The sequence below is a fragment of the Canis lupus genome, chromosome 10, assembly GCF_011100685.1.
Source record: "Canis lupus familiaris isolate Mischka breed German Shepherd chromosome 10, alternate assembly UU_Cfam_GSD_1.0, whole genome shotgun sequence".
Lineage (NCBI taxonomy): Eukaryota > Metazoa > Chordata > Mammalia > Carnivora > Canidae > Canis > Canis lupus.
The window spans coordinates 35,331,614-35,349,502 of NC_049231.1; the positions used below are offsets into that span (position 1 = coordinate 35,331,614).

The 17,889-nt window shown below is 38.8% G+C and overlaps 1 protein-coding gene across 10 annotated transcripts in view; it reads left to right on the forward strand.

Annotated features, from left to right (window-relative positions):
- The window catches only part of SEPTIN10 (septin 10), a 57,600-nt gene that overhangs the window by 29,153 nt on the left and 10,558 nt on the right, over positions 1–17,889 (forward strand). For 9 of the 10 annotated variants that reach the window (XR_005365706.1, XM_038550827.1, XM_038550830.1 and 6 more), the window contains 4 exons: positions 65–251; positions 3,718–3,879; positions 5,337–5,433; positions 6,628–6,796. Coding sequence is in view for 9 of the 10 variants with exons in the window: in XM_038550827.1 (XP_038406755.1) it covers positions 65–251; positions 3,718–3,879; positions 5,337–5,433; positions 6,628–6,796 (615 nt within the window). In the remaining variant the exon portion in view is untranslated. The remainder of the gene's footprint in view (positions 1–64; positions 252–3,717; positions 3,880–5,336; positions 5,434–6,627; positions 6,797–17,889) is intronic. The other variant, XM_038550832.1, reaches the window with a different exon arrangement.

The following is a 17,889-nucleotide window of genomic DNA, read 5'->3' on the forward strand; positions in this document are numbered from 1 at the left end:
ATAAATATCTTATTAAGGTAGCATGAGTAAGCTCGATTAAATATTTTAATGTTTATTTTTTCAGCTACCAACCGATAGTTGACTACATAGATGCTCAGTTTGAGGCCTATCTCCAAGAGGAGCTGAAGATCAAGCGCTCTCTCTTTAACTACCATGATTCTCGAATCCACGTGTGCCTCTATTTCATCTCACCTACAGGTCACTCTCTGAAGACACTGGATCTCTTAACAATGAAGAGCCTTGACAGCAAGGTGGGCTTGGAAAAGGAATGAATTTATCATGCTTTAATATTTATTTACAATATTTTTATAGCATGTAAATAGATTTTAACTTTTATTCTGTGCATTTTAAAAACATTTGATAAGTTTCAATCTTCGATTATTCCAGAGAAACTCAGTTTGAAAGATGAGCTGCAAAGAGAATACAATAACATAAAATTTTAGTCCTGTTTTTTAGTAATTAAATTGCATGCCAGAATTTATTTGATACTAATCTTACTTTATGATGCTGTTAAGTAAAAAGAAGTTCATTGAAAAAGAGGAAGGTCTAATGTTTCATCATGTGTTATAGTATATTACGCTTTGATTTGAACTATACCAAGAAAGCCTATTTTTAAATTTCTGAACCAAGGAGTTATATATAAATGCAGGGAGCTATGAAAAATAATATCTACAAATTAACTTACTTGATTTAAAAATCTGTGTAAAAGGTGGTTGAAGACTATGATCTTGTACTAAAAAGACTCCACACAGTTTTCCCGTAACCTCTGATGGTATAAGAAATGCAGCTTTCATTATCCTGGCTAATGATTTTATGAGATAGGATTCAGGAAGAAGGGCATTCTGGCAAGTACTACTTTCTATGTAGAAATCGATATGGAAAGCATAAAGCTGCTAGTGAATTTGTGGTATGTAGGTTGATTGACTTTTGACTAGTTGCTTAGTCCCCTGGCTTTAGCCAAAACTTGATGAAGATTATGTGATAGTCTACTCATCTGATCAGATGTTATAACCATTTATCCAGTATTTTCATAGTTGAGTCTGATTATATGGAAATTCATAAAATAACATAAAATCAAGCATGTGTGAGTTTGTCTTAGCTAGACAGAAGCAACATAATATAATCTCTATAAACAGCATAGAATTTGGTGTCAGTGGAGACTGGTTTTATGTATCAGCTCTGTCACTTAATAGCTTTGTGTTCTTCAGCAAGTTTTTATAGCCTCTTGAGCCTCCATTTCCTCAACTCTAAAATAAAAAATGAAGGGGCCGATGTGAGGATTAATTAAACTGATAGCTTATCTTTTGTCCCTAAAAGCAGAATGTTCCACTGCTTCACATAAAAGTTACCTTATGCAAACAGTGACAAGTTACCCTCAGTGTGAAACATCTCTTTACCTACCCCCAATGTACAAATAAACATGTGTGTAGCTTTCAGCCTGTGGTGTACCCTCCCAGCCTAATTACAGTGATATTCTTGGCTAGGAATGCCAGAGGTACGCCCCCAACCATATTACTCATGGCAAGCCCCACAGACATCCTCCCCAGGGCCAGTGTCATGGCTGGGCCAGCCCTTGTGGCTCTTACACTCTTACACAAGGATGCACTCAGCCAGATACAATGAGAGAACTCTGAAGAACAAGATCTATTACTCACAGGTCCTGGAGGGCACATAACATGCTGGAGGGCCACACGATGAGGTCAAGTGTGAATCTGGGCTCTGCCTTTATTAGGGTTGAGGGTCAAATATCTAGGGTTTCACAGATACACTCTATTGGCAAATTTAAAGCGTAAGAGTGGGATTAGGGCATGGGGAGGAAGAAATAGGGTCACTCAAGTGCTCAGTTATCCAGGTCACCTTGGTTTCCTAAAAGGGGGGTGGTGGCTTTGTGTCTTATTCAGTTTTGATAATAGCTGTGCCATAGGGTTGGCAGTATGTTTGTTCGACATGCATGTCTTTGAAGTGAGTACCTTGGCAATGAAAAGCTTAATGTCAGGCACTTAAACTACAGTGTGCTTTTGCTATTCACTGTGGAATCAATTATAAGTTATTAACTTGGCATAATTTATTGACAATCTAAGTATATAATACTGAAACCAAGAACTTAGCATCAAATTTTTATGTACTTTAACTAATTTAGCATGAAAGCTGTTTACCCACAATTGCTGGTAAGTCTTCATGGGTAAAGAAAAAATCTTTATTTCCTGTGAAGCATATTTATAAGGATAATAAATCCAAATATACACAGTAAGTCAGTGTGAAATTGGAGAAGAGCAAGAAATTTAAGAATAAGATTGATTTTTTTTCTTTTCCTTTTCATTCTGAAAATTAAATTGGTATCTCACTTTCATGATACAATGACTAGTTAGCTTGAAGTTTTTCACTAAAACCAACTAAATAGGGGCTCTTGGGTGACTCAGTCAGTTAGATATCTGCCTTTGGTTCGGGTCATGATCTCCAGGGTCCTGGGATTGAGCCCCATGTCGGACTCCCAGCTCAGCAGGGAGTTTGCTTCTCCCTCTCTCTCTGCTCCTCCCCACTGCTCATTCTCCTCCTCTCTCTCAAATAAATAAATGAAATCTTAAAAAAAAAAAAAAGAAAACAAAAAGCCTTTAAACCCCTACATTTGTGGAGACATTAATCTTCTATGGGACTAATGTTGTAAAGTTAGTCTTCATGACACCGGATTTTTTCCTCTCTGGCCAGTAATAGGACTTTAAGGCTGGGAATGTCATCAGCATTTTCAGTTGGTATTTATAAAATTTTCTTCCTTCAACATCTAGGTAGGAGTCTCTCACAACAGACTGCAGATTACATGGATCCATTGGGGAGGGGATCTGCCAAAATGAGAGGCAAAGAAGAAACTCACTTGCTTCATAGTTTTGCCGAGGGATCAATTACCCTGATTATTTAGTGCTTAGATTATTAAGACATAAAAAATACTTAGTGAGGGCAGCCCAGGTGGCTCAGCAGTTTAGTGCCGCCTTCAGCCCAGGGCCTCATCCTGGAGACCTGGGATCGAGTCCCACATCAGGCTCCCTGCGTAGAGCCTGCTTCTCCCTCTGCCTGTGTCTCTGCCACTCTCTCTCTCTCTCTGTGCCTCTCAGGAGTAAATAAATAAAATCCTTTAAAAAAAAACAACTAGACATTAAAAAAAATACTTAGTGAATTAAGCAGATGATCTCAGCTTCCTGCTTATATTTGGTATGTGATAGAATTATAAGAGACTTTGAGAAAGAGAAGAAAATGTAAGATTTCTAACCCTAAATTCAAATGTAAGATTAATTATAAGAACTCTGTTTTTAAAAGCAGTTACTATTACGGCCCGCATCTGTAGGAATGATTGTGTAGGAGAATGTGGTGACATTGACAGCCAGTGATTATCTAGGTTAGGAATTGATAAGCTTTTTCTGTGAAGAACCAAGCAGTGAATACTTTAAGCTTTACAGGCCATATGGTCTCTGAGGTTAACTACTTATCTCTGCTATTGGAGAATGAAAGTGGCGATGGGTGATATGTAAATGCATGGGCCTAGCTGTGTTCTAGTAAGTCTTTCTTTATATCAACAGGCAGTGAGCTAGACCATACATAGTGTGTTCATCCCCTGATCTAGGTTAAGGAAGTTTGTCAGATATTGAGTGGTTTTGAATGCGAAAACTACAGAATTAAAAAGTAAATCCTCAATTACAATATTTTGTTTTTCTTTATTATTGATAGGTAAACATTATACCAGTGATTGCCAAAGCAGATGCAATTTCTAAAGCTGAATTACAGAAGTTTAAGATTAAGCTCATGAGTGAATTGGTTAGCAACGGTGTCCAGATATATCAGTTCCCAACAGATGATGAAACTATTGCTAAAATCAATGCTTCAATGAATGTAAGCTCCTAGTTGAATGTTAATTCTGTTTACATGTGGAAAGAGTAATTTATAAGTGACTTTCCTACTAACACATTTTCATTTATATCTTCCAAAAAGACTTCTAGAGTTGGAAAAAATATATGAGAATATATTTTTGAGCATATTTTCTTTCCTCTACTTTCAGCTAAATAACATGATACATTGGCAAGGCTGGGATACTCCTTTTGTGGTACTGTACTTACTAATTGCCTTAGAAAGATGCTTTTTATCCTGTCTTTAAAAACATGGGAAGTCTATACTCTCCCTTGGAATGCTTTGGAATCTTAAAATCTTTAAGGACACCTTTCTAATCTGGTAGTTAAGCTCATCCTTCCTTACAGTGTCAGACTTACGTATTAAACATTGACATAAACTTTCATTTAATATAATTGAAGTTGGCTAAGTTCTTTGTGTTACTTTCTTCGGGCTACTAAATTTCTTAAGTATCTGGTTATATTTTAAAGGGTTATTGGTTTTGACTTAGCCATAGTTCTTGTGGGAGTTATTAACCTTCCTGAGACTGTTCACTTACCTACAAAATTGGGTTAATACCTGCGAATGGGTCATTGTGAGGATATAGTTTGTTCACTGCCTAACACAGTAACATTCAGTAACTGTTCATGCCACTTCTCCTTTTCCTTTTCTCACTTTTCATTAAGATACTTTATTTAAATATATATAAAGCTGACTAATAGAAAAGAAGTGATCTCAATACCTATATGTTATATTGTCTTTAGATCTAATTTTATTTTTTGTGCTCACTTCGAATAATTTTTCAGAAAGGCACAATTAAGACACTAAGTGTCAATTACTAAACATAATACTTAGTAGTTTTACATTAGACTTTTGTCCTGTATTAATCCTCAGCTTCAGACAGACTGGTCTACTCACTGTGCCCTAAAGCTAACTATTATGTGTTTGTTCAAAATCTTTTCCTCACCTAAGTTCTTACTGTCCTTGATCCATCTCCAGTTTGGGTTGTCTTCCTGCTCACAGTGATCCAAGTTTATGTAACATTTACTGTACTTAGCACTGGCTTGGGACATTGTATTAATATCGTATATCTATGCATACACTAAATATAGATAGATAGTTTTGTTATTTATTTTGTGTTTGTGAGTATATGTATGTGTGTAATTTCCTTAACATTGTCTTTTAGGGCGGAGATAATACTGATTTTTTTCCTTATTCCTATAGCATAATACCTTGCATGTGGGGAATGCTCAAAAAATAATTTTCTTTATGGGGCCTAAAATGTACTCTTATAGAACAGTTGGCACATATTCACTGCCAAATTTACAAATCAGAGGCACAGCGGATCATTTCAGTTAATAACTTTGTTATTTAGTAAATTTTCTCTGTTATTTTCATAAAACTTTTTTAGTCATTTATCACAATGGTGTGAGATATGATTTGGTATCATGGTTCCTTTCCAGGGACATTTGCCATTTGCTGTTGTAGGAAGTATGGATGAGGTAAAAGTTGGAAATAAGATGGTCAAAGCTCGCCAGTACCCTTGGGGTGTGGTACAAGGTAAATGACATGAATAATGCCTAGGAATATGTATGTCACCTAACAGTCTGAAAGTTTACTTTCTGTGCATTCTCTGAGGTGATACTTATTTTGGGTTATGATTTAGTCATCAGAAAAGTGAAATGTGTTCTGTTTTGGCCAAGTCTATAGAGGCTGGGCAGAGCTTCCCCATTTTCTGCATTATACTACACACATTTTGTGCCTGGTGTGACAAGACAATCAGAAAGTAGGAAACACTAGTCAAGTACTTTGAACAGAATTTGAGTATAAATACTAGTGTTTAAACAGGATGCATAAACTAAATACTAGGTACTTCTAGACATAATAAACCATCTTGTACATTAAAGTATCTTTAGTCATCAGAGTATTGCCAACTATTTCCAAAACAAACTAGTCAACCAATTAAAAAATTTTAAGATTTATCTAGCATTGTATGAATAAGTGATTAGTATTGTCTGGTTCATTTACTTGTGGTACTAAATAACGGGGAATGAGTTACCCCTACTAGGTACTGGTTTACCAGTGCTGCTGCTTTTTTAAATTGACAAGTTTGTAGTTAATAAGAAGTACTGACAACATTTTTAATGTATAAAAAATATAAAAATAGTAATCGTGCTTAAAACTATTGGTATAGTAACACATTTATTTCTAGTCTTTTGGTCATCATAAGTCTAGAAGAAGGACTGTGTAAGGAGAACTAAATATATTTATACACTGATTTGAATGGTGTCAAACACAGTACCGTAACTGTGGCATGGTTTAAAAAATTTTGATAATTATAGCATGTACAGATGGTATCTGGAGTATGCAGAATTACTACTTTGAAGTTTTAGTAAAATAATGTTACAGACTCTTTAAGCACTTTGTAAAATGTCCTGAGGATGGTTTGTAAACTGCAAACAAAATATTAGTGAAATAACTGGAGCATATGGTAACATAGTGTATTTCTTACCTATTTATACCTTGCCTACTAGATTTAAAGCAGTCTCCTAATCTGTTCATTTACATTGCCTATAATTCAGCATGTATAATTCAAGAGTTTCTTTGTTGGTTACTTGTATAAAACAATCATAGATTTTAGACTGATCATTTCACTGTTATTTCAGATGTGTTTTTATAGATTCTTTCATTCAACAAATACTATGTGCCAGGAATTAAAAATTGGTGTTGCTGTTTTCTTATTTTTCTGGCTAGTGGAAAATGAAAACCACTGTGACTTTGTAAAGCTCCGGGAAATGCTCATTTGTACCAACATGGAAGATCTGCGTGAACAGACCCACATGAGGCATTATGAACTTTATAGACGGTGTAAACTGGAGGAAATGGGCTTTACAGACCTGGGCCCAGAGAACCAGCCACTCAGGTAATGGGGATTTCTGGGAGGAGCCAACCAAGAGGAGGTTAGAGAAGATAGTACCTTGTTATGTAGCTAGGCTGTTGGAGAATGTGGTTTTTTAGAAATTGGGCAAATCATGAAGTAGAATCATTTGCTTATGATTAACTATTATACTTCTCAAATCACTTGAGGCCTTCTTGCTTTTGAAAGGCCTCTAACACCTCATCTGACTCAAAAGTTTAAGAAAAAACGTATGGCAGAAGCCCATGATCTCAGTACATGCTGAAATGAAAGCTAAAGGAAAGAACTATAATTATTTGGTTTTATGTTTGTATTTTCCTGAAAATGATGAAAGTATATTTATCTGTTCTTCTAAAAGAAAGTTGGAATGTAAAAAAAAAAAAAAAAAAAAAAGTTGGAATGTGAATCATATTAAACCGAGAAAACCTTGGTTTTAATTCTGATGAAAGTTTGGAATGACTTAAACTTAGGAAAATGTCTTACAAAGGAAGAATGAAAGTGCTTGTAGGGAGTCAGGGATTAGACTGTTTCTTAAAATATTACAGGATAGTTATAAGAGTTTTAGAGCCTGATGACCTCCTTGCTCAGTAATTAGAGCATTCAGTGTTATCAACTTGCTGGGTAATTTTATATGCAGCCACATTCCTGACTTATTTTCTTATTAAGATATGTAAATATGTGACTAATCCTTAACCTACTACATCAAATTAGATTTGGTGTAGCATTCCAGAACAGTTTTTGTGTGGCAGAAAGCATGAGATCTTTAGGAAAAACACTTTTTAAAACTCTGCTGTGCAACTAAGGATTTATTTTCCATTTCATTATTTGCAGTTTGGTGTTTCCCTGACTGTTAATATTTGTACTAGAGTAAACACAAAAAGAAGGAGGAGAACATTAACAGTGCTGCCATTGCCTATGAACTTCGGGAAGGTTTAATGGTAGCTGAGGTTAAATTTTTAAATTTTTTTCAGTCTATGGATTTAATTAATGTTTTCACTCTAGAAGTATGGGAAATAAAGAATTATATGTACTTAACCCCTCCTCACCATTTTAGGCAAGCTGTGCTTTTGATTATGGGCCAGTTCTAATGAAATTATTTTCTCTATTGAAGATTTGGCTTCACTTCTCATTCTTTCAAGTCTGAGGGTCAATTCAGAGGCCTCAGTGTATGTTACTAAGACACGGATCCTGAGTAAGAGCAAGTTGGACAACCTTGAAGTACTCCAAGAAGAGGGATTCAGGTTGCTTGATAGTTCAGTCATCAGACATCTGTTGAAGATTAAGAAATGCAGGTTCAGAATTTCCAGGGATGGAGCCTAAGAATCTGCATTTGAGTTAAAATTTCCATTCATTTAGCAGATATTTACTCTTTATCTCATCTGACTCACCTAGTGCTAGTCAGTGGTATGTAAGCACTGTGGATTAAACAGAAACCCTGCCTTACAGAATTTCTGAGGTAGAGGTGGGAGGAGGACACTCTGGCCCTTCGTGGAAAATAGTGTCAGAGGTGCTGCTACAGTAGTTCTGATGAGACCATAAAGGCTTGGATTAGGGTGGTAGCATAGAAGTGGTCAGGAGCACATTTAGGACATCTACTTCAAAGGTAAAGTTAATAGGACTCATTGATGGTTTGGATATGGGATGTAAAGGACAGAGGAATCAAGGATGATAACTTCAGTCACTATGTTTGACCTGAAGAATGGCTGAATGGTAGTGATGTTTACTGATATGAGCAAGACTGGGGAAGGGATAGATTTTAAGGGTTATGGTTCATAATTGAGAGGTTTTAGACATGTTAAATTTAAGTTGCTTATTAAATATTGCAGTGAAGGGGTGTCTGGGTGACTCATAGGTTAAACATCCAATGTGTGGTTTCAAGTCAGGTCATGATTTCATGGGTCATGGTATCAAGCCCTGCATCAGGCTCCATACTCAGTGGGGAGTCTGCTTGATGATTCTCTCCCTCTGCCCCTCTGCCCACTCATGCATGCACATGTGTTCTCTTTCTCTCTCTCTAAAATCAATTAATTTATCTATCTTTTAAATAAATAAATATTCCAGTGAAGAGCTTCAGTAGGTTATTAAATAAATGAACCTGGCACTTAGGGAGAAGTTAAGGCTGGGTTAATAATTTGGGAGTCAACAGTGAATAATATGAAAAATCATAAACATTTTAAATGTGTCTAATATTTGCAAGGCTCTAGGCTAAGTGCTGGGGATATCATACTGTGTAAGATCTTATAGACCTGGCTCTCATGGAGTTTACATTCTTATAGGGGAGGCCAAAATCAAATTGCACAATTAATCATTGCTGTGAAATGTACACTAGAGAAGAGATAGTATATAATGGGGAAGGGTTTCCTCACTTACTCTGGAAAATTAGAGAAGACTTTCTTGAGGCAGTTACTGTTTTGAGCTAATAATTTGGGGAAATCAGAGCAAGACATGAAAAGACTGCAAGCAGAGAGAAAATAACATCTCTAAGGCTCTGTCAGGAGGTCAGTGCAGCTGGAGAGTAGACAAGTTGGGGGGCATAAGATTGAGAGAACAGGTAGGCAGGAGTCCAACTGCAGAGGACCTGGTTGGGATTTGGGCTTTGTCCCAGGGGAAAGGCAAAACCATTCAAGGAGTTATCATATATTTGCATTTGAAAAATCACTTTTAGCTGTAAGGCAAAGAAGGCATTAAAGGGGTGTGCAAAGATGCTTAGGAGAGACCAATGGGAGAATATTGCTTGGACTAAAGTAAAAGTGGTGAAAATAGAACTGGACATGTTTGAGACATATCTAAAAGATGAAATGAAAGAACTTAGTAACTGGGTATAACGAGTTCTAAAGAAGCAGAAGACGCTGCTAAAAAGAAGATTTCTAGTTTCCTAGTATTATAGTTTTATTGGCTAGGTAGATGGTTGTACCTTTCAATGAGATAAGTATCTCTGGATGGATTGGCCATTTTTGTGGAGCAGCAGTGATGGGCATAATAGAGAGCATAAGCTTGGTTTGGGACCTGCTGACTTGAGTTTCCTCTGAAACATACAAGTGACAATGTCGAATAGGCATTTTGGTATTTTTCTGGAGCTCAGAAGAAAGGGCTGGGCTAAAGGAATAAACCTAAGAGTCATCAGCATTTAGTTGGCTAACTAAATGTATGAATATGGATGAGATTGCCGGGAGACAGAAGTACATCTGGAAAGAAAGGTGCCTTAGAATCAGACTTGAGTCACTCTATTGTTTGTCAGCCAGAGAAGCAAATAGAAGAGATTGAGAAGCCTTGGGTAGAGGAAGGAGAAAAGCCAGCAGTGTCATGTCTTGGAAACCAAGTGAAAAAAGTTTCAGGAAAGAAGAGGTCAGCTGTGTTGAAGCTGAGGATCAGGTTCTCGATATAGAAGTACAGCAGTGTAATAATACAATCCAGTTGTTTCCTTTACAGCTCTTTGAAAATAATGAAGACCACTCCATCTAAAACAAAAAGGGCAATAGTTGGAAGACTACATCAGCCAAGAATTACAGGTTCAAAGGGAAGACTTAGAACAGGTAGAAACCAGTTTCATTCTATGCTGGGAGTGGAGCAAATGAACTCAAAAACCATTTCCAGCCTTTTTATTCTCTGGTTGACAGTTTATAACCTAGTCCAGCAGGCCTGGCTTAGGACATGTACCCTTGTCCTGGCCAGAGTGGGCATGAATCTAATTAATTGTCCCACCAGACTATATCCCTAGGGGGAAGAGGTAGCTCTCCAAAAAGTAATTAGGTTAACAGTACAAAAAGGAGGTATAGATAGATGGTGAGCAATCAGAATCAAAGATTGTTTAGAACATCCTTACATCCTTTTTTTTTTTTTTTTTTTTTTTAAGCATTTCTTCAGTTCAGGAAACATTGGTTCACTGATCGAATGAAGAGTGGAAAATTGGAAAAATGAGGTTTTTCAGTTTACACCAGGTTAACAAGCAGGAAAGGATGGGGAACTAGATCTCAGTGTAAGCTGCCTGAGTCCTCTGCCCTTCGTAGGCTGCTCTCCTTCAGAGAAAAGACATTTCTTACTTCTTCTTGAGTCAGGAATAGCAGAATGTTTCTTCTCTTGGTGTTTTCTCACTTGTGAATAAATTATTTGATAAAGCTTCTATAGTTCGTTGTAGCTTGATGTCTTAGGACGGTTTTACGGTTTCAAGAAGTTACATTCTATTTTCTGGGCAATATTTTCCATTTAATTTGGGGTATACCTAACAACAGTCACTACGATTTGGTTGGCATGTAAAATCTATCCCTCAATATTATATCAATTTAAAAAAGTTATATGAACCTGTGAAGATGACCTTTATTTCTTTTTACTACCCAGTCCTTTTCATTGTCAGACCTTTAGCTTGTTTGCCACTTATATTTTATTGTGAACAGTTAAGCTGAGTCATAGTGTCCTAATCTCTCAACATTTTTCACTTGCTTGTCATGAGGTCCCAGTAAATGGCATTATACCCTCCTCTAGTCTTAATTAATGGATCTTTAATTATTTAAGCTAGATCAGAAGTGCTTATAAATGTTCTTTTTTATTAATTTATTTTTTATTGGTGTTCAATTTACCAACATACAGAATAACCCCCAGTGCCCGTCACCCATTCACTCCCACCCCCCCCCTTCTACCACCCCTAGTTCGTTTCCCAGAGTTAGCAGTCTTTACGTTCTGTCTCCCTTTCTGATATTTCCCACACATTTCTTCTCCCTTCCCTTATATTCCCTTTCACTATTATTTATATTCCCCAAATGAATGAGACCATATAATGTTTGTCCTTCTCTGATTGACTTACTTCACTCAGCATAATACCCTCCAGTTCCATCCACGTTGAAGCAAATGGTGGGTATTTGTCATTTCTAATAGCTGAGTAATATTCCATTGTATACATAAACCACATCTTCTTTATCCATTCATCTTTCAATGGACACCGAGGCTCCTTCCACAGCTTGGCTATTGTGGACATTGCTGCTATAAACATCGGGGTGCAGGTGTACCGGCGTTTCATTGCATCTGTATCTTTGGGGTAAATCCCCAACAGTGCAATTGCTGGGTCATAGGGCAGATCTATTTTTAACTTTTTGAGGAACTCCACACAGTTTTCCAGAGTTGGCTGCACCAGTTCACATTCCCACCAACAGTGTAAGAGGGTTCCCTTTTCTCCGCATCCTCTCCAACATTTGCGGTTTCCTGCCTTATTAATTTCCCCATTCTCACTGGTGTGAGGTGGTATCTCATCGTGGTTTTGATTTGTATTTCCCTGATGGCAAGGGATGCAGAGCATTTTCTCATGTGCATGTTGGCCATGTCTATGTTTTCCTCTGTGAGATTTCTGTTCATGTCTTTTGCCCATTTCATGATTGGATTGTTTGTTTCTTTGGTGTTGAGTTTAATAAGTTCTTTATAGATCTTGGAAACTAGCCCTTTATCTGATATGTCATTTGCAAATATCTTCTCCTATTCTGTAGGTTGTCTTTTAGTTTTGTTGACTGTATCCTTTGCTGTGCAAAAGCTTCTTATCTTGATGAAGTCCCAATAGTTCATTTTTGCTTTTGTTTCTTTTGCCTTCGTGGATGTATCTTGCAAGAAGTTGCTGTGGCTGAGTTCAGAAAGGGTGTTGCCTGTGTTCTCCTCTAGGATTTTGATGGAATCTTGTCTCACATTTAGATCTTTCATCCATTTTGAGTTTATCTTTGTGTATGGTGAAAGAGAGTGGTCTAGTTTCATTCTTCTACATGTGGATGTCCAATTTTCCCAGCACCATTTATTGAAGAGACTGTCTTTCTTCCAATGGATAGTCTTTCCTCCTTTATCGAATATTAGTTGACCATAAAGTTCAGGGTCCACTTCTGGGTTCTCTATTCTGTTGCATTGATCTATGTGTCTGTTTTTGTGCCAGTACCACACTGTCTTGATGACCACAGCTTTGTAGAACAACCTGAAATCTGGCATGTGATGCCCCCAGCTATGGTTTTCTTTTTTAAAATTCCCCTGGCTATTCGGGGTCTTTTCTGATTCCACACAAATCTTAAAATAATTTGTTCTAACTCTCTGGAGAAAGTCCATGGTATTTTGATAGGGATTGCATTAAACGTGTATATTGCCCTGGGTAACATTGACATTTTCACAATATTAATTCTGCCAATCCATGAGCATGGAATATTTTTCCATCTCTTTGTGTCTTCCTCAATTTCTCTCAGAAGTGTTCTATAGTTTTTAGGGTATAGATCCTTTACATCTTTGGTTAGGTTTATTCCTAGGTATCTTATGCTTTTGGGTGCCATTGTAAGTGGGATTGACTCCTTAATTTCTCTTTCTTCAGTCTCATTGTTAGTGTATAGAAATGCCACTGATTTCTGGGCATTGATTTTGTATCCTGCCACGCTACCAAATTGCTGTATGAGTTCTAGCAATCTTGGGGTGGAGACTTTTGGGTTTTCTATGTACAGTATCATGTCATCGGCGAAGAGAGAGAGTTTGACTTCTTCTTTGCCAATTTGAATGCCTTTAATGTCTTTTTGTTGTCTGATTGCTGAGGCTAGGACTTCCAGTACTATGTTGAATAGCAGTGGTGAGAGTGGACATCCCTGTCGTGTTCCTGATCTTAGGGGAAAGGCTCCCAGTGCTTCCCCATTGAGAATGATATTTGCTGTGGGCTTTTCGTAGATGGCTTTTAAGATGTTGAGGAATGTTCCCTCTATCCCTACACTCTGAAGAGTTTTGATCAGGAATGGATGCTGTATTTTGTCAAATGCTTTCTCTGTATCTAATGAGAGGATCATATGGTTCTTGGTTTTTCGCTTGCTGATACGATGAATCACATTGATTGTTTTACGGGTGTTGAACCAGCCTTGCGTCCCGGGGATAAATCCTACTTGGTCATGGTGAATAATTTTCTTAATGTGCTGTTGGATCCTATTGGCTAGTATCTTGTTGAGAATTTTTGCATCCATGTTCATTAGGGATATTGGTCTATAATTCTCCTTTTTGGTGGGGTCTTTGGTTTTGGAATTAAGGTGATGCTGGCCTCATAGAAGGAATTTGGAAGTACTCCATCTCTTTCTATCTTTCCAAACAGTTTTAGGAGAATAGGTATGATTTCTTCTTTAAACGTTTGATAGAATTCCCCTGGGAAGCCATCTGGCCCTGGACTCTTGTGTCTTGGGAGGTTTTTGATGACTGCTTCAATTTCCTCCCTGGTTATTGGCCTGTTCAGTTTTTTTATTTCTTCCTGTTCCAGTTTTGGTAGTTTGTGGCTTTCCAGGAATGCGTCCATTTCTTCTAGATTGCCTAATTTATTGGCGTATAGCTGTTCATAATATGTTTTTAAAATTGTTTGTATTTCCTTGGTGTTGGTAGTGATCTCTCCTTTCTCATTCATGATTTTATTAATTTGAGTCTTCTCTCTCTTCTTTTTAATAAGGCTGGCTAATGGTTTATCTATCTTATTAATTCTTTCAAAGAACCAACTCCTGGTTCTGTTGATCTGTTCCACAGTTCTGGTCTCGATTTCATTGAGTTCTGCTCGAATCTTTATTAACTCTCGTCTTCTCCTGGGTGTAGGATCTATCTGCTGGTTTTTCTCTAGCTCCTTTATGTGTAAGGTTAGTTTCTGTATTTGAGTTCTTTCCAGTTTTTGAATGGATGCTTGTATTGCGATGTATTTCCCCCTCAGGACTTTTGCTGCATCCCAAAGATTTTGAACGGTTGTATCTTCATTCTCATTAGTTTCCATGAATCTTTTTAATTCTTCCTTAATTTCCTGGTTGACCCTTTCATCTTTTAGCAGGATGGTCCTTAACCTCCATGTGTTCTGGTCCTTCCAAACTTCTTGTTGTGATTTAGTTCTAATTTCAAGGCATTATGGTCTGAGAATATGCAGGGGACGATCCCAATCTTTTGGTATCGGTTCAGACCTGATTTGTGATCCAGTATGGGGTCTATTCTGGAGAAAGTTCCATGTGCACTTGAGAAGAATGTGTATTCAGTTGAGTTTGGATGTAAAGTTCTGTAGATATCTGTGAAATCCATCTGGTCCAGTGTATCATTTAAAGCTCTTGTTTCTTTGGAGATGTGTGCTTAGAAGACCTTCGAGTATAGAAAGAGCTAGATTGAAGTCACCAAGTATAAGTGTATTATTATCTAAGTATTTCTTCACTTTGGTTATTAATTGATTTATATATTTGGCAGCTGCTAGATTCGGGGCATATATATTGAGGATTGTTAAGTCCTCTTGTTGGATAGATCCTTAAGTATGAAATAGTGTCCCTCTTCATCTCTCACTACAGTCTTCAGGGTAAATTTTAGTTTATCTGATATAAGGATGGCTACCCCTGCTTTCTTTTGAGGACCATTCGAATGATAAATGGTTCTCCAACCTTTTATTTTCAGGCTGTAGGTGTCCTTCTGTCTAAAATGAGTCTCTTGTAGACAGCAAATAGATGGGTCCTGCTTTTTTATCCAGTCTGAAACCCTGCGCCTTTTGATGGGGTCCTTAAGCCCGTTCACATTCAGAGTTACTATTGAGAGATATGAGTTTAGTGTCATGATATTTATTCAGTCCTTGTTTTTGTGGATTGTTCCACTCAACTTCTTCTTAAAGGGGAATTTTAATAGTCCCCCTTAAAATTTCTTGCAGAGCTGGTTTGGAGGTCACATATTCTTTCGGTTCCTGCCTGTCTTGGAAGCTCTTTATCTCTCCTTCCATTTTGAATGAGAGCCTTGCTGGATAAAGTATTCTTGGTTGCATGTTCTTCTCATTTAGGACCTTGAATATATCCTGCCAGCCCTTTCTGGCCTGCCAGGTCTCTGTGGAGAGGTCTGCTGTTACCCTAATACTCCTCCCCATAAAAGTCAGGGATTTCTTGTCTCTTGCTGCTTTAAGGATCTTCTCTTTATCTTTGGAATTTGCAAGCTTCACTATTAAATGTCGAGGTGTTGAATGGTTTTTATTGATTTTAGGGGGGGAATCTCTCTATTTCCTGGATCTGAATGCCTGTTTCCCTTCCCAGGTTAGGAAAGTTTTCAGCTAGAATTTGTTCAAATACATATTCAGGCCCTCTGTCCCTTTCGGCACCCTCGGGAACCCCAATTAAACGTAGGTTTTTCTTCCTCAGGTTGTCGTTTATTTCCCTTAATCTATCTTCATGGTCTTTTAATTGTTTGTCTCTTTTTTCCTCAGTTTCCCTCTTTGCCATCAACTTGTCTTCTATGTCACTCACTCGTTCTTCCACCTCGTTAACCCTCGTCGTTAGGACTTCTAGTTTGGATTGCATCTCATTCAATTGATTTTTAATTTCTGCCTGATTAGCTCTAAATTCTGCAGTCATGAAGTCTCTTGAGTCCTTTATGCTTTTTTCTAGAGCCACCAGTAGCTGTATAATAGTGCTTCTGAATTGGCTTTCTGACATTGAATTGTAATCCAGATTTTGTAACTCTGTGGGAGAGAGGACTGTTTCTGATTCTTTCTTTTGAGGTGAGGTTTTCCTACTAGTCATTTTGCTCAGTGCAGAGTGGCCAAAAAACAAGTTGTATTGGGAAAAGGAGAAAAAGAGAAGAGAGAAAGAAGGAAAGAAAAGAGAAAGAGAAAAAAAAAGGAAGAAAAAAAAAAGAAGAAAAAGAGAAAGAAAAAGCAAGGGGGAAGAAAGGGTGGGGAAAGCAAACAAATCAAAAAGCAAAACAAAACAAAACAAAAAACAAAAAACTCACAGGGGAGCATCTTCTGATTCTGTGTACTTTAAGTCCCTTGACTTCCTCTGGAAGTTGTCCGTCTAGCTGGTCTTCTGGGGGAGGGGCCTGCTGTGCTGATTTTCAGGTGTTAGCACTTGGGGGAGCTGCTCTGCCCCCTGCCTGGTGCAGGGCTCAGTGGGGGTTGTTTACCCCGTGAGGCCCCAGGAGGAACAACCGCAGTGGCGGGGCCAGCCCTGGAGCCCTGGATTCAGCCCCCGCAGTAACTCCGGAGCTCTCCGTCTGCAGGGCCTGGAGGCTCCGGGGCGGGGCCGCTGATCTGCTCAGCTCGGGGCAGGAGCGTCCTTGCTGTCCTGGGCCCTCCCGGCCTCTGCCTGTCCCGGGGGAGGCCGGATCCTGGGTTGTGTCCCAGCGCCCTGTGCTCGGGGCCTGCGCTGTTGGATTCGCGCTCCCGGCCCGCAGCCCCCTCCGCGGAGCTGCCCCCGAGCACCCCCGAGCTGCTCCCGCCCCGCAGCCCCCTCCGCGGAGCCGCCGCCCGAGCCCCTCCGAGCTGCTCCGGGTCCCGCCGTGCGCGCTGCAGCCCTTAGGGAGCTCGGCGCGCTCTCCCGGGGCGCAGGTGTCTGTTAGTGTCCCCGGGAGCCCGAGGGCATCCCCGCCCTCCTGGGTCCTGCTCCAACTCCCTGCGAGCCCCTTTCCGCCCGGGAAGGTCGGTGCAGCTCCTGCTTCTCCGGGACGGGGCTCTCCTGACCTGGGGACACTCGCCCCGGCCTCAGCCCGGCTCCTCGCAGGGCCCCTCCCCCTTGGATGCCTTTTGTGTCTTTATTTCTTTTTCCTTCTCTTCCCACCTTGATAGAAGCGCAAACTCTTCTCACTGTAGCATTCCAGGTGTTATCTCTTTAATTCTCAGGCCGAATTCATAGATTTTCAGGATAATTTGAAGGTTTTCTAGGTAATTTGGTTGGGACTGGTGATTTGGAGACCCTACTCTTCTGCCATCTTGCCCTTCCCCCTATAAATGTTCTTAAATCCTCAAGTTATTTTAGATTAACATAACCATTCTCATTCCCACAAGTTAGGCATCTTTAACATTTGAGTACAAAATCACTGCCATTTGAAGTGTTGAGGGACCTATATAGTTTTGAAAGGAAGATTTTTGTAGTATTTTAGAGTTGCTTACATTTTTTACATAATTTTATTCTGTCATAAAATTTGTGTCATTAGGGATGCCTGGGTGGCTCAGCGGTCGGGCATCTGCCTTGGGCTCAGGGTATGATCTTGGAATCCTAGGATCCAGTCCCACATCAGTCCCCCTGCAGGGAGTCTGCTTCTCCCTCTGCCTATATCTCTGCCTCTCTCTCTTGTCTCTCATGAATAAATAAATAAAATCTTTAAAAAATAAAAATAAAATA